The sequence below is a fragment of the Trichomonas vaginalis genome, chromosome VI, assembly GCF_026262505.1.
Source record: "Trichomonas vaginalis G3 chromosome VI, whole genome shotgun sequence".
Lineage (NCBI taxonomy): Eukaryota > Parabasalia > Trichomonadida > Trichomonadidae > Trichomonas > Trichomonas vaginalis.
The window spans coordinates 6,250,291-6,264,323 of record NC_067208.1 but is presented as its reverse complement, the minus strand read 5'-3'; the positions used below and the strand labels follow the sequence as shown (position 1 = coordinate 6,264,323).

The 14,033-nt window shown below is 30.7% G+C and overlaps 5 protein-coding genes and 2 pseudogenes across 7 annotated transcripts, besides 2 other annotated features; 1 reads left to right on the top strand and 6 right to left on the bottom strand.

Moving 5' to 3' along the window:
- Window positions 1–6,472: part of a mobile genetic element that runs on past the window's edge.
- TVAGG3_0815120 (Prim-pol domain family) lies at window positions 48–599 on the bottom strand (the record flags this gene model as incomplete). The annotated part of the gene is made up of 1 exon (XM_051247801.1): window positions 48–599. A coding segment is annotated over one exon (552 nt), but the record flags the coding sequence as incomplete, so codon positions are not given.
- TVAGG3_0815110 (keratin-associated protein family) lies at window positions 1,010–2,188 on the bottom strand (the record flags this gene model as incomplete). The annotated part of the gene is made up of 1 exon (XM_051247800.1): window positions 1,010–2,188. One exon carries the CDS (start codon window positions 2,186–2,188, stop codon window positions 1,010–1,012), a length of 1,179 nt encoding a protein of 392 aa, XP_051083275.1.
- On the bottom strand, window positions 3,418–4,085 carry TVAGG3_0815100 (annotated as a pseudogene). Its single transcript has one exon. A coding segment is annotated over exon 1 (668 nt).
- TVAGG3_0815090 (uncharacterized protein) lies at window positions 4,321–5,013 on the bottom strand (the record flags this gene model as incomplete). Its single annotated transcript, XM_051247799.1, has 1 exon — window positions 4,321–5,013. A coding segment is annotated over one exon (693 nt), but the record flags the coding sequence as incomplete, so codon positions are not given.
- Window positions 5,054–5,879, bottom strand: TVAGG3_0815080 (annotated as a pseudogene). The gene has a single exon. A coding segment is annotated over exon 1 (826 nt).
- Window positions 6,473–7,605: 1,133 nt separating the features above from the next.
- On the top strand, window positions 7,606–7,821 carry TVAGG3_0815060 (uncharacterized protein; the record flags this gene model as incomplete). Its single annotated transcript, XM_001314105.1, has 1 exon — window positions 7,606–7,821. One exon carries the CDS (start codon window positions 7,606–7,608, stop codon window positions 7,819–7,821), a length of 216 nt encoding a protein of 71 aa, XP_001314115.1.
- A 1,437-nt stretch (window positions 7,822–9,258) lies between these two features.
- Window positions 9,259–10,118: a mobile genetic element.
- Window positions 10,119–10,749: 631 nt separating this feature from the next.
- TVAGG3_0815040 (uncharacterized protein) lies at window positions 10,750–13,846 on the bottom strand (the record flags this gene model as incomplete). Its single annotated transcript, XM_001314106.1, has 1 exon — window positions 10,775–13,846. One exon carries the CDS (start codon window positions 13,844–13,846, stop codon window positions 10,775–10,777), a length of 3,072 nt encoding a protein of 1,023 aa, XP_001314116.1.
- Between the last annotated feature and the right edge of the window lie 187 nt (window positions 13,847–14,033).

Genomic DNA, 14,033 nt, shown 5'->3' with positions numbered 1-14,033 from the left:
TGTTCAACTCTTACCTTAATATTCAAATCATTTAATATATCGTTTACTGTTCGAGTTAATGTTGAATCGTAACTTCCACGAATGAATGAGTATGTATTGATTGGTTCTGTTGCATTCTTGCGAACTCTTGAATCAGCCATAACCACTAATGAACGCTTTGAATCATCCATAGAAGTCATGATATCAATATCATAATCATTGCAGGAATAGCATTTAATCATTCTGTTCGAAACTGCATAAAAGAAATTAGTGTTGCAATAAATGTGAAGACCTCCTGAAGCGGTTTTAACGATAACATCTTTATCCGAAAGTTTTGATAAAATGTCTTTTCTAACTGTTTCTTTAAGTTCATCATTGTATGATTTATTGATATCAACATCTATAATCGTTAAATTTGAAATTTTATTTACTAATAAAGCCATACCAGTTTTCCTTCCTCTTCCTCCATCATGTTTGAGGTAGTTATGTAAATCAATCTTGTTTTCACCAATTCTTTCGTTGAGGGTTTTAGTTTCTGCCACAACTAATTCCTCAGCTAATGAATCAATAACTTTTTCATCAGAAACGATATAGTTGCTGTTGTTGTTTGTTGCTGTCATTTATATAGGAATAAAAAAATAAAAATAATTTTAAAACTAACTTTATTTTTGGGCTGCATCAAATTTCCGGGAATGTTGTCAAAATGTCATGTTGTCATCATTTTTTAAAGAAGTTAATTAACCTGGTGACATGGTGACGTGGTGACACTGAAAACATTCATGAAAACATTTACGAAACATTAACGTAAACATTAATGATAAAATAAATTTCCGGGAATGTTGTCAAAATGTCATGTTGTCATCATTTTTTAAAGAAGTTAATTAACCTGGTGACATGGTGACGTAGTGACACCATCAGTTATTCAAAAATAATTAATTATTGAATAACCTAAAAACCATTAACGATAAAATATATTTCTGCAGTTCATCCGCTACTTCATTACCTAATTAATTACAGACATAAAATATATTTAGTTCATTCGGTACCATGCAAATACAGTCACAAATGGTGGCATGTAATCTTTACCCAAGCCTGTTGGATTTGTTGTGAAAGTATGGACATGATTTCCTCCTGGTTCAGTTTGTCGAAAAGTCTTTTTTGTTGAATCGTTATAAGCTGGAGATAAAACATCATAACCAGCTTCATAGTCTGAGTTGTATAATGGGTGGTCTCTTAATGAGTGTCTATGGTCGCCAGAAAAGTTTGTAGTTCCTGTATGCTTATGCGGTGGAAGGTTTGCTTCTTTAATTTTCTTTGAACCACCGGCTTGTTTTGAACTATTAGTACAATATAAGAATTTGTCTACAATCTGCTTCCATGTACCAAAACCTAAAACACTTGCTGGATTTGTTGAGTTCATTGATGTATAAATAGAGCCTATAGGATATAATGTTTGAAGTATTTCATTTTTCATGCTTGCAATCACATCATTTACTTCCGACTTCTTTGCATAATTTTCATCTACATAAGTTTTATCTGCTTTAAGGTCTAAACATCCTGAAACCCATCCTGTATCAGCTTTAACTTTAAAAGTCTCCGATGTCCATTCATGATACCATTCAACCTTTTCTTTAATTTCATTATCTTTTTCATCTACATAAGTTTTATCTGCTTTAAGGTCTAAACATCCTGAAACCCATCCTGTATCAGCTTTAACTTTAAAAGTCTCCGATGTCCATTCATGATACCATTCAACCTTTTCTTTAATTTCATTATCTTTTTCATCTACATAAACCAAATTTGCCTTCTTCATTAACTCACTATCCACGTATTCCTTATCTACCTTCTTCATTATGTCATTTAGGAAACCTTCTATGAATTCCTCATTTAAATTAAATCTTCCAATCTTCAAAACTTTAGGAAATGCATTTAATGCGTAATATCTCTGTTCTTCTGGTGGAATTGATGTTATATCATCCGTTATTCCTTTAATTTTTGAATTCATAAATAAAATTTCTTTTATATTTGATATCACTGCACCACCTTTGCAAACGAATTCGAAATGGTCATTTTTCAATACTATCTCCAAATCTCCATATTTCAACCTTTGCGTTTGTTCTGCCGTCTTTGAATTATATGCATATATGGCGTATGTAATGGTCTGAAGGACCTGGGCGCTTTGCGCCTTAAGTTGCTGTTGTTTAATCATTTATTACGATTTAAAAATAAATATTTAATCCATTATCTCATCAGCTATTTTCTCTATTTGAAATTGCCATAATATTTCATTCATAAATTCTAAATCACAATCAAATAGGTCAGTTATTCTAAATTTAATATTTGATAAATCTTTTGAATGAAGAATAAATGAATTCCCGGATAATTGAAACGGATATGATAAAGAAAATGTGTTTAAGTTGATGGATAAAATGTTTTGTATTGATGGGTAAGAGTTAGGGTCTAATGTTTTGTGTGAAAATCTCATTGGGGTATTAACTTTATCACATTTGATTAAAATGAAATTGGAACCAGTGTCAGAATACAAAACATCCCCAACATCTTTTTCAAAATTTAATATCCCCAACAATGAACGAAGATGAGGAGTACAAAATTTAATTTTCAGCGGAAATTTAATAAGGTTATTTATTTCATCAAGTTCAAAAAGTTTATCAGGTTTTGATTTAAAATTTTCTTCATACCATACGATAAATGATTCATTTAAATAACTTAAAATCATGTTAATATCCCATTTCGCTATCACATTATTTATATACATATCATACGTTTTTTCATGGTCATCTTTAATAAATGATATATAATCTGAAGGGTCTAAAAGAATGGGATTAAATTTACCACTCACAGAAACGAGAGTAACATTATAAATTCCGCTAACTGTTAAATTTAATTCACAGTTATTATTCGAAATAATATTGATAATTGACATTTTTATTACGATTAAAAATATGGTAAAGCGTTATTTTCCAGTGATAAATAAAACTAGAATAAGATTACCTCAAGAATTCATAAATTCAACGAATAAGAAATTCATTCATGTTATAAATTTTAGTGTTTTCAGAAAATATGAGTCAGTGTCATATTCATCAACAGGTTATATTTCACTTCATTCAAATTTAGTTCAATCAAACCCATATAATGACCATTTCATAAGATTTTCAGATGGTATTAAAAATGTAATTGATAGATTAAAATATGAACAGATTGACAATATCGAATTTTTGGAATTTTGGTTTAAATATCCCGATGGAAAAAAGATTGAAGTTAAAGATAAAGCTGATACTATAACAAAAACAATTACAATGACCGATCCGATAGTGGGGAACAAAAAGAAATAAAACAAACGATAGAAACTGGTGAAAGGTCAATTATTATTGATTATGATTCAAAGGATTATTATTCGATAATGTTAATGCTTGAATATTAAATAGCCTTAACAAAGAATTTTTCAAGTGATATTTTATATTCATCAACTATTTTATTATAAATATCATTATATGTTAAATGAAGTTCAGTTGTTGTTCCGTTCTTTGATATCTTAATTGTGCTAATATCCTTTATAGGATTTATTTTTGCAACTGTTCCGCAGCATGAAACCTCATCATCTATGAAAAATTGAATCTTAACGTCTGAATCTTGAACATCACAAAGAATGGCGATAATGTGAATTAATGATTCATAAGGTAAAATAATTAAACCGGATTGATCAATTAAATTTATTATTGAATCATAATTATTAATTATTATATCACGGTAAATTTTCATTAATTCAGAATTAATGTCTATTTTATATGGGTTCTCGATGTTTGATGAAAGAGGCGGGGGTATGTTGGATAAGTGGGAATTTCAACAGGTTCTTTACCGGGTTCAGATAAAATGATTGGGTCTCCATCTTCTTTATTTTGCTCCTCCTCCTTTTTCGGTAAGTCACGAGTTAATAAATTTGGTTGAGTTGCTGACCTTGTTAATTCAGGGCTAACATTAACTTTAACATTTTGAATAATTCGTGATTTATCATCATTTACGTTATAACCAACCGTAATCTCTGCTTTTGCGTTAGTGTTCTTTTGACTAGTGAAACGTCTTCTCATTTATATCGAATAAAAAAATATATTTAAACTTTTATTTTGCTGGAAGTTTTGAATCTATTATTCCCTGTATTTGTTCTTGAAGTTGATTTTTAGCTGTTTCATTGTAATTAATAGACCTAATATATTCATTAATTGCATTCTTATAATCATCTGATTTCTCAAATTTTCTTTTATCTGATTCCTTAACTAAATCATAAGTTAAACCTCGTTGCTGATATAATGGTTTCTTAATTAAATCTTTGAATGCTTGAGATAAAGCACCTGATGCAATTCTTGCTACTATAATTGGTTGGAATTGCTGTTTAAGTTCATCTTTAACATTTGCGAAAACTGGATCGAATAAAGCAACTTTAAAGAATTTCTTAGCTGAAATTTCAGGTCTAATATTTGCATATCGACCATCAAACTGGTTAGAATATCGTGGTAATCCATCCGGTCCCTCTTCAATAGCATTTAATTCTTCATTGAAATAAGAATATGGATTACGGTATGAATTAATTGGACCATTTTCACCTTCTCCAATGTATTGTTTAACAGCTTTTCCATTTTCATCAAATTGCATAGGATAACGTTCATTATATGCTTTACGTTTAGGATAATCAGTTATAGTTAATTTGTAACCATTTATGACTTTAATATTTCCTTGACCATCAGTAATGAAAACTTTATTTATACCATCAGGTTTTCCATTTGGACCCGTAATGTCTGCTTCGTGTGCTTCCCAATTTGGACCTTGACGTTTGGCATATGCTTGAGCTTCTGGTAATGTTAAAACGTTTCTCATTTGTTTAACATCTTTTTGAAGACCAGCAACAATATGAACTAATTCTTTCATTCCATCAGGAACTTTCATAGTTCTATTATATGCACCCTTTTTGTTTGTCCCTTGTTTTAATGGAACCTGTAGAAGATTTGCTATTTCTGTCATGTTTAATTATAAATAAAAAATAAAAATTAATTATAAAAAGTTAATCAAATTTAACACTTCCTTTATTTAAATCAACTATTATTTTTCCATGTTCACCTAATTGCTGATATTGTGTGTAAAGTTCATTAATGCTCATTGGTAAATTCACTTGATAAAGCATAACGTTCAACTGTTGACGACTAAAACCACTGAAAATGAAAAGGGTGGACAGGTTTGATTTAATGTTTGTGCTTAATGCTTTGAAATATTGAACAGCCATAAAGAATGAACACTGAATGTGTCGACATTGAGTTAATAACTGATTAAAATATGATTTCTCATTTGTTATTAGTTTTGATTTCACTGCATCATCTAGAAAAATGAGTGAATGCAAAAATTCTCTATCAAAATTTGAAATAGAAAGTGTTTCAAATAATTCATCCCGTTGTTTATCAATAATTTTATCCTCTAATCCTTGCTTCTTGATTGTATTATATAATTCTTTATACATTAAAAAGTTTTTTAAATAATCTTCTGCTTCTTCTTGTGATAAATAAATAATTGGAATTTTGATTAAATGCTTTAAAGATTCAAATGTATCATCTGAAGGTGAACCTGAACGGTTGATATAAATTAACACATGTGAATAGGGGAAGTGTTAGCAATAATGATAATTTGTTTTAATATCGTTAATGTTTTACCTTTATTTGTTTACCAATTGCTGCAGTGATTGAATTTAAGTAACATTCAGAATATGGAATTTTCATTAATTTTTCCTTAGATAGAGCATTTCTATTATCACTCAATGCTTCATTAATCATATCATCTATGTATGTATTATATACTCCTGCTAATTCTTCATAAGGAGTGTATGAATTTAAATCCATTTAATCAAAAATAAATTTATAATTTTAAACATTTCTATTCATCAATATTTCATCATATGAACTTCTATACTGTGGTGGTGTACCTGTTGGATGATATTTCAAACCTTCATCCGGTGTCATGTCCAATATGTAGTCCTAGTAAACCAAACCTGAGGAGGATTTGTCACCTTTGAACAGTAAGTGTCATTTTCACCCTGAATGATTGGATAAGCTTTCACTTGTACTGTAACTTGTGAGTTGAAAGTTTAATCCATCAAAGAATATACCCGCTCCATCACGTTGAACTGGAATAGTGCATAAGAATGAAGTTTGGTCTTTCCATGTTCTAGCTAATGGTATGCCATCATCATTCAGTGGTCTAGTTAATGAGTCCTCGTATTCTTCTGTGCATTCATTCACTCCATCTAAATCAGAAGCTTGAAGCATACGTGTAAAGAATATGTCGCCCACTGTGGTCATCGCTTGATCGGGGAAGTTTCTGGAATCTATAGTGACCTGAAGACCTCGAAGCATTGGATTTTCTAAAACTGTTCTTTGCATTGCATCTTCGGAAATGCTAACACAACATCTGTAACATTATGAAGAGCGTATGAGAAATCTGAGCTAATACCTTCAGGAGTGATGCAACCTCCATTTAGTGAACGAACGTCAATATGTTGAGCTGGAATCATGAATGGATCTTCCTTACTGAATAAACGTGGTATTGCTTTAACTGATTCTTCAATTAAACCGTATCCTGGTGTAATGCATTTATCCTCTAAAACATCCATCTTTGTGCATGAAATAATAACGTCATCAACTGTTGCGTCAGCAGATGTAGCGGCTAAGCTTGTAATTAATTTGGCAGGAAGTCCGATTTGTTGGAATTTGCGATCATATTTATAAACATGATTCATAATAATTTTCATAATTTTCATCAGTTATCTTTTCATAAACGTAATTTTGTAAATCAGCAACTCTTAACGGGTCAACCTGACAAAATACTAAAGTATCCCTGAAAACATAATATTTAAGAATGATATCACCAAATGATTTAGGATAATCATCGAACGCCTGAAATGCTAACAAATCATTTACCGGAATAATCATATCAAAAGTGATATTAACTTCTTCATTTGCTTTCTTGAAAACTTCTGAAGGGTCAATATATTTACCACATACTGAGTTATCATATTTTGAACATTATTATATAACGAATGAACAAACTTTTTAACTTTCCTTTCTGATTTTGGTTTATATGTTGCAAATGCGAAAGATTCATGGCGCAATCCATCTGAAGATAACCGGCATCACCTCTTTCGGTTTCTACTTCTAATTGTTTAAAGCTTTGATTTGATGATTTGTAACCAACGAATAAACGCATGCATTTAAAAGCGGCATCACATGTGAAAGCTTTATTTGAAACTAGAGTTGCTTTAACTTTGCGTTTAATATATGTGTCACCTAATTGGTTCACATCATGAGCCGGATTTGTAATTCTTAAATGAGTTTGTTTATCATCAAAATGTGGAGCATCAGAGTCATAGCATGAACTTTCAAGTTCTCTATAATATCTTCTACCGTCATTCTTTGCGAATATTTCATTTATCTTTTCGAATGAATGAAATACATTTCCATTAATCGGTTTAGTGTTTGGCACCAAATAGTTAGTCGTCATTTATTAATAAATAAAAAATCAAAATTAAAAGATGAAAATGAATTTTTAATTTTAATGAAATAATCAACTATGGCTGCAGGTATATTTAAGAAACTGTGGGATAAAGTAAAAAGAGGAGCGAGTAAAGTTTGGGAAACATTGAAGAAGGGGGCAAATTGGATATTTAAGAATAAAGAAGCAATTAGTGACGTTGCTGAATCAATAACACCAAAAGCTGCCCCAATAAGAGAAGTTTTAAATAAAGGAGAAAAAGTTTATCAAAGACTACAACCGATACTAAGATAAAAATAATTTTAAGCCGCTAAGCGGTGAGATGATCCATAGGATCTCATATTTATTTTTTCACTATCTACCTCCTATTTTATTAAGTATTCCTTCAGCTATTCCACCAATTGCGTTACCTGCTTGTGCTCCCATCGCCGGATTACCTGCTTTAGTACCTAATACTCCACCTATGATAGTTCCTGCCGTTTTCGCTACTGGTGCCAAAAAGTTTGCAATGGGTTTAATAATCTTTTTATGAACCCAACCCGCAGCTTTCTTAATTCCATCCCATAATTTTTTAAAGAATCCTGCCGCCATTTCTGATTTAATATTAATTAAAAAAATATATTTCATCACTTATATTCTAATTTTTATTTAATGATAAATGAAACCGATTTTAAAAATAAATGAAAGTGAAAATGTTCAACAAAAAATAAACGTTGTTAAACCAATTACTGAAATAAAAATTTTTTCATCTGTTGAAGAATTTAATGACTATTATGCTAATAATAAAAAATTATTTGAAGAATTGACAACGTGTAAATTGAATAAAATGTTTAAAGTTGATGGATTCAAAATTTCAAAAATAAAAGGAGTGATTAGTTTGAAATCTATTCCTCAATCAAGAATCACCTCATTAATGAAAATAGATGATTTAACAAAAAGAATAGAAGAGATTGAAGAAAGAATGAATCAAATAATTGATTTCATAAATTCAAATAATCATTAGTTTCTTAAAGTTCTATGTTGAACTCATCAAATTCTTCTTCATCATTACCATTACCTTTAGCGAGTTTATTTACTCTTTCGTTTAATTTTTTCTGAAGTTTTACATGGATGATATTTAAACCCGTTAAATTCTTTTTCCTCAGTTTTAATCATTAATCTACAAAGAACTTTAGTGAGGTGGTTTTGTTGTTTAAACCATTTATCCTTAATATTTGTTATAAATTCAATATCCGGAATTAATTCCCAAATTTTTGAATTTTCGATTAATTTACCATCAAATGCAAAAGCAATAGGTTTAATATTAAACTTACCTTTATAAAATAAACGTCTACTTGTTTAACCTGGGTGAGAATTGATTCCGTTCCCGTTTTTTTGTTCCGTTCATTTCTTACGAATTAAAAAAATAAATTATTCAAAAATGTAAGACATGAATTTTTAAAGTTTATTTTTTAAAAATTTTTTTATTTCATTATGGTAGTGAATCTTTTACTCGTTTATGAGGTCTTTGATTATGACTCCATTGATTCCATTCAGGATTTAAACAATGTTTAATTAATCGCGGAATATCTGACATCATCTATATATAGCTTCTTTTATAAAAGAATAAAAAATAAATTATTTTAAAATTAATGTTAATTTTTTAAATGATTTATAAATAAATATATTTTAATGCATCGTCTATATATAGATGTAACAAAAAAAGTCACTAAACCCTTCAACATATACTACTATTACATCTGCGAGAAATAAGCAATTTCTCTTGGAATTTCTAAATACCCATGAAGATGACTTCACTTATGATCAAACATTGTGAGGTCATTTTTGATCAACAAATTAATTGAAATTCCGATCAAAAAAAATTCACAAATTGGATCAAAAAAATCGAATCTCAAGTTAAAAATAAAAAATTTCTACATTTTTATCAAATTTAGATTTTTTTTTTCAAATCATGCGAATTGATTGAATAATTGCATATTTTATCCCATGCATCTAGAAGTATGTGTAATATTTTTGCTTTCATCAAGAAATTGTCGAATTTGATCTTAATTTTTTTTGAAAAATATACTTTTAGAAAAAGAAATAGTGATTGAATAGCTGCCCATGCTGTAAAAGGGTTATTTTTACAAGTAAAAAATTGTTATTTTTCGAGCAAGTCGAGGCTTTTTTACCATCTTATTTTTGAAAAATTTACGAAAAATTATATCTGAAAAAACGCTTCATTTTGATATCTTACAATGATAAAATACCAATGTTGCTGGGATATAATAGCTACACCTGGACATCTACTACATTAATGCGTATGACAGGTAAAGTTGATTTCAAAAGTATAGCCTGGAAAGATTACAATAAATCAACGATAATTCAAAAAAATTTCTTATAAGTTAACATAATAAAAATTTAATTTTTATATTGCTTGTATTATACTTAAGTATATAATATATTTAAATCTTAGAATGAAAATTCGGGACGCCCTAGCTATTCAATTTTCCCTTAGGACGCCCATAAACCTCTCAAAAATGTGATGTAAATATCACAATTTTGAGAAATTTACACTAGGACGCCTTAGGACGCCAACCCCCTTTTTTACCAAAAATATTTATGAGGTATAAAATGATATAAAGCATTAAACAATAGAATAATATCATTTTGAAACAAAGATACGGACTCTGGGTCTTATTGTGTCAAATTCCCGATTCCCTCACTGGATAAAGAAGAAAACCTTTTATATCTTTTATCTCCGGTCATCGATTTATCTTTATCTTTAAGAAATGTCCTAATTTATAATTTTTTTTTTCAAGTCATTGGTCTATGTGAAGGTGATTCGCCCAAATTTTGATCATATGACTTGGATTTAATGTGTACTATAAGTAACACAATTTATCATGGTTCCAATATCTGGATTTTTTAAAAATAGCAAGTTTATTAAATTAATCCCTGATGTTATTATGTAGAATCTTATAAAACAATGCTTTCTGCTATTGGTACTGAAAAAAGCTCAACAATGAAGTACTCGAGTAAAAGATCGCAACTTTTTTCTTTCTAACTGGCAGAAACCTGTGTAATAGCATGCAGTACAAAACATATATAACGTATCCATTAGACATATTACCGCCAATCGAACATATCAAAATCAAAATTATATTATTGAGAAAAAATTTGAAAATTGGACTACAGATTTACAATATAACAAAAATATTTTTTTAAAAAAATTAGATTTACAATAAAACAAAAAATAAAATTAAAATTATTCCATGACATGATGCATCTTTGCAGGATATGCAGATTCTAATATCATTGCCTCAGTCTTAATCATGTCACATGTTGCATGGATGAATCTCTTTGTTCTGACGAATTCAGAATCAACCAAAGTTTTTCCAATTTCATACAAAAACTGATAATTTGGAATTCTCGGGACACAAACATCAGAACCTTCACTAAACAAATCACCACTGTCATTCTTCGTGTAGTTTGTGTATATCGATTCATCAGCTTCCAAAGTATCGACAATCATCAACAAATCAGACAAAGAAACAGAAGGTAATTCCTCACTTAATTCGAGGAATTCGATGCCTGAATTCTGTCTAACTACATCGAAAACAGTCAATGAAAGATTGAGGATCAGTTCTGGTGAATGGTTTCCGTTGATATCTGTCCAATAATGTGACTTCACTTTTGAAAAATTTTCATCAATTTCTGAATAAACGAAATGAGGATTTGAGCATTCATCAACTACAAACTGAGGCATTGCTGTTGTTGAACTCAAAGCTGTGATGAAATCATATTCTTCGAGGAAAATAACAGCTTTTATTGTCCTTTCTTTGTTCTCTTCTCCAAAGAATTCAATGATTTCGTCTAAACTACATCCTCTTGTGAATTTGAACAAAACGAATGAATAAATCATTCGAACAACCAACAAAAAGTCGAGATCTTTTTCATCGAAAACTTGGAAGAAAACAACATAAGACTGCATGTATCCTCTGTGCAATGCGTTGCATGTCATTGTTGGATAACTTGTGTAGTCTAATTTAGCTGGATTACTCATAGAAAAGTAATCTTTTGCATTGATCACTTCACTTTTGATTTTTGGAAGATTCAATTTTTCGACTTTTATCTTGAAAATGTCGAATGATTTGTCGTCTTGCAAAGCCAACACTGATTTCGAGAGTGTCGAGTTCTCTTCAGCTTGTATTATCCTGTCAACAGCCAACTCGATCTTGGCTTCACATGATGGCAAACTTAAGAAAGAACATGAACCAGGAAGATTCAAAATTTTGCCATTAAGTGAACTGTCTGTATAAGTGGCCGTATCTATCGTCTGTAAATCGCGGATAATATCCCCGAAGAAAGAAAGAGGTATTTTCGGCTTGAGCTCGCCGATAGAATTCTTGGAGAACCTGTAGGGAGATTCACTACCTTCTCCTTCATCAGCTGGACATGAAAGGAACTTCGAAAACTTCAAAAATATGATAGCTTCTTCAACTTTTGATGCTTCAATGGTCGTCAAAAGAGTTTCGGCGACAGAAGCTCTGAAAATGGTTCTTGGGCAGAGAGAAATCATCCTCATCCTCTCAATGACTTCTCCAAGTGAACTATCTGTCTTCCAGCCCAATCTTTGGATGTTGTATCTCCAATTATAATCACTAGTTGTTAATTCAACGATATCTGAGGATTTGGGGAACTTATGGGCTGTGATTGATGCTGTGGCAATGTTGTAGTCGTAAAGATCCCTGTAGTCTCGGTGATATGCGATCGAGAAAAGATGAGCTGAATGTGTCTTCTCCAATTGATGAAGTTCCTCTTCTGTTGGCTTGCCAAATTCCTTTATGAGCTCTAAAATGGAGTTCCAACGACGAGGAGTGGCAATAATTGCACCTTTCGGAGAAACTGAGAACAAAGAGGTGAAATAGTTTAAAGCAACATGGGCTGTAACATCTTTGATCCACGTAAATGATGATTTGTCAATATGATCGATAATTGACTCCGGATTTAACCGAAATTGAAGACCATCAGCTGACTCACCTTTGCAGAATAATGCTACAGGTCCAGAAGTAGGAGTTAACTGCTTCTCAATATCATCCTTCTTTGTGTTGTAGTATTGTGTTAAATGACCTTCTAAAAACGCCAAATTGAGGCCAATTTTCTTGACAAAGTCTTCAATCTGGTAATAACAAAGCGGAAATTCTTGAGCAACTCTGCTTGGAGTAAAGTATTTTTTGAGATAATATTTTGCTGGCTTCATAAACAAGTTTGTAGGTCTTTCGTAGTGTAATAAATGGCGCTTCTTCCAAAGAGCGTTGGAGTTTGGATCAACTTGTTCGAGAAGTTCCAAAATCATACAAGTTTGCCAAAATAATGGTATATCTTCAAGTTTTCCAAGTTCAAATGTAGCTGTCAAGACTGGTGGAAATGTTATAATGGCTTTTCTGTTTAACTGATATTTATCCATGTCAATATCGAAAATTTTGTAAAATCTCTGACCATCTGTTAAATATTTCATAAGAGATGTAATTTCTTGGATTCCTTGTGAATAATCAAGCTTATCTAAGAAAGTTTGTGGGAAACATTTGATGATTACGTTAAATAACAAAGGTTCATCTTGAAGAACTTTCGGAAGAGTTCCAATACCACCTACTTCGGCAAACAAGCTTAATGGCATGTTGTCAATGCAGTCTTTGGTCGTAAAAGGATGATATGCAAATTGGCGCGCAATGAAATCATGAATTAACTGAGCTCTGATACGTTTCTGTGAAATAAAACCGTAATTTCTTGAAACTGTTGCATGACAAGCAATAGTTTTGTCCATTTTTGCTGTAAACGCTTCTTTTTTCTCTTCTATTGGCTTTTTTCCTTCTTCTTGTGGATCAATCATTTCTAGTGGAGCATCTTTAGCTTTTCTAGATCCGCCTTTTTTCTTTTTATGCTTTGTTGCCGCTTGTGTTAATTGCTCCATTAAAGCATCTGCTTTTGCGAGATCCTCTGTTTGATCTTCTTTTCTTAAAACGAAAAATGAAGTTGATGTAACTTTGTGATGGCCTGGAAAGAGAGCTAACGCTTTATCATCTTTAACTTTTAACACAATTCTGTATATTTCTGGGCAAGACATGAGGTATCTCGATAAGCTTTCAATTGTTTGTGTTGACCAGACAAATTTTTCGAAAACTGTTAGAGTTAACTGAAAAACGTCTTCAATTGTTGCGATTCCTTTCTCTTGAAGCATGTTAATTACCTTTTCTTTGAGAGCATTAAGTTTTTCGAGCTTTTTTGCTCTAACTTTTGGAAATTCATTGGTAGGTAGGACAAAGGGATCTGATGGCATTAAAATAAATTAAAAACCGAGCTATTTCATAGTTATGATAATGATTGAATAGGATATTATTTTTGATTTTCATATACATTAGCTTCTCTTTCCAATTTTTTGAAATATTATTTGCATTTCAAAAATCCAATAAAAAGATATAGTTATACGAGTAAAATATCACAAAAATCGATGTATTCAATTCCAA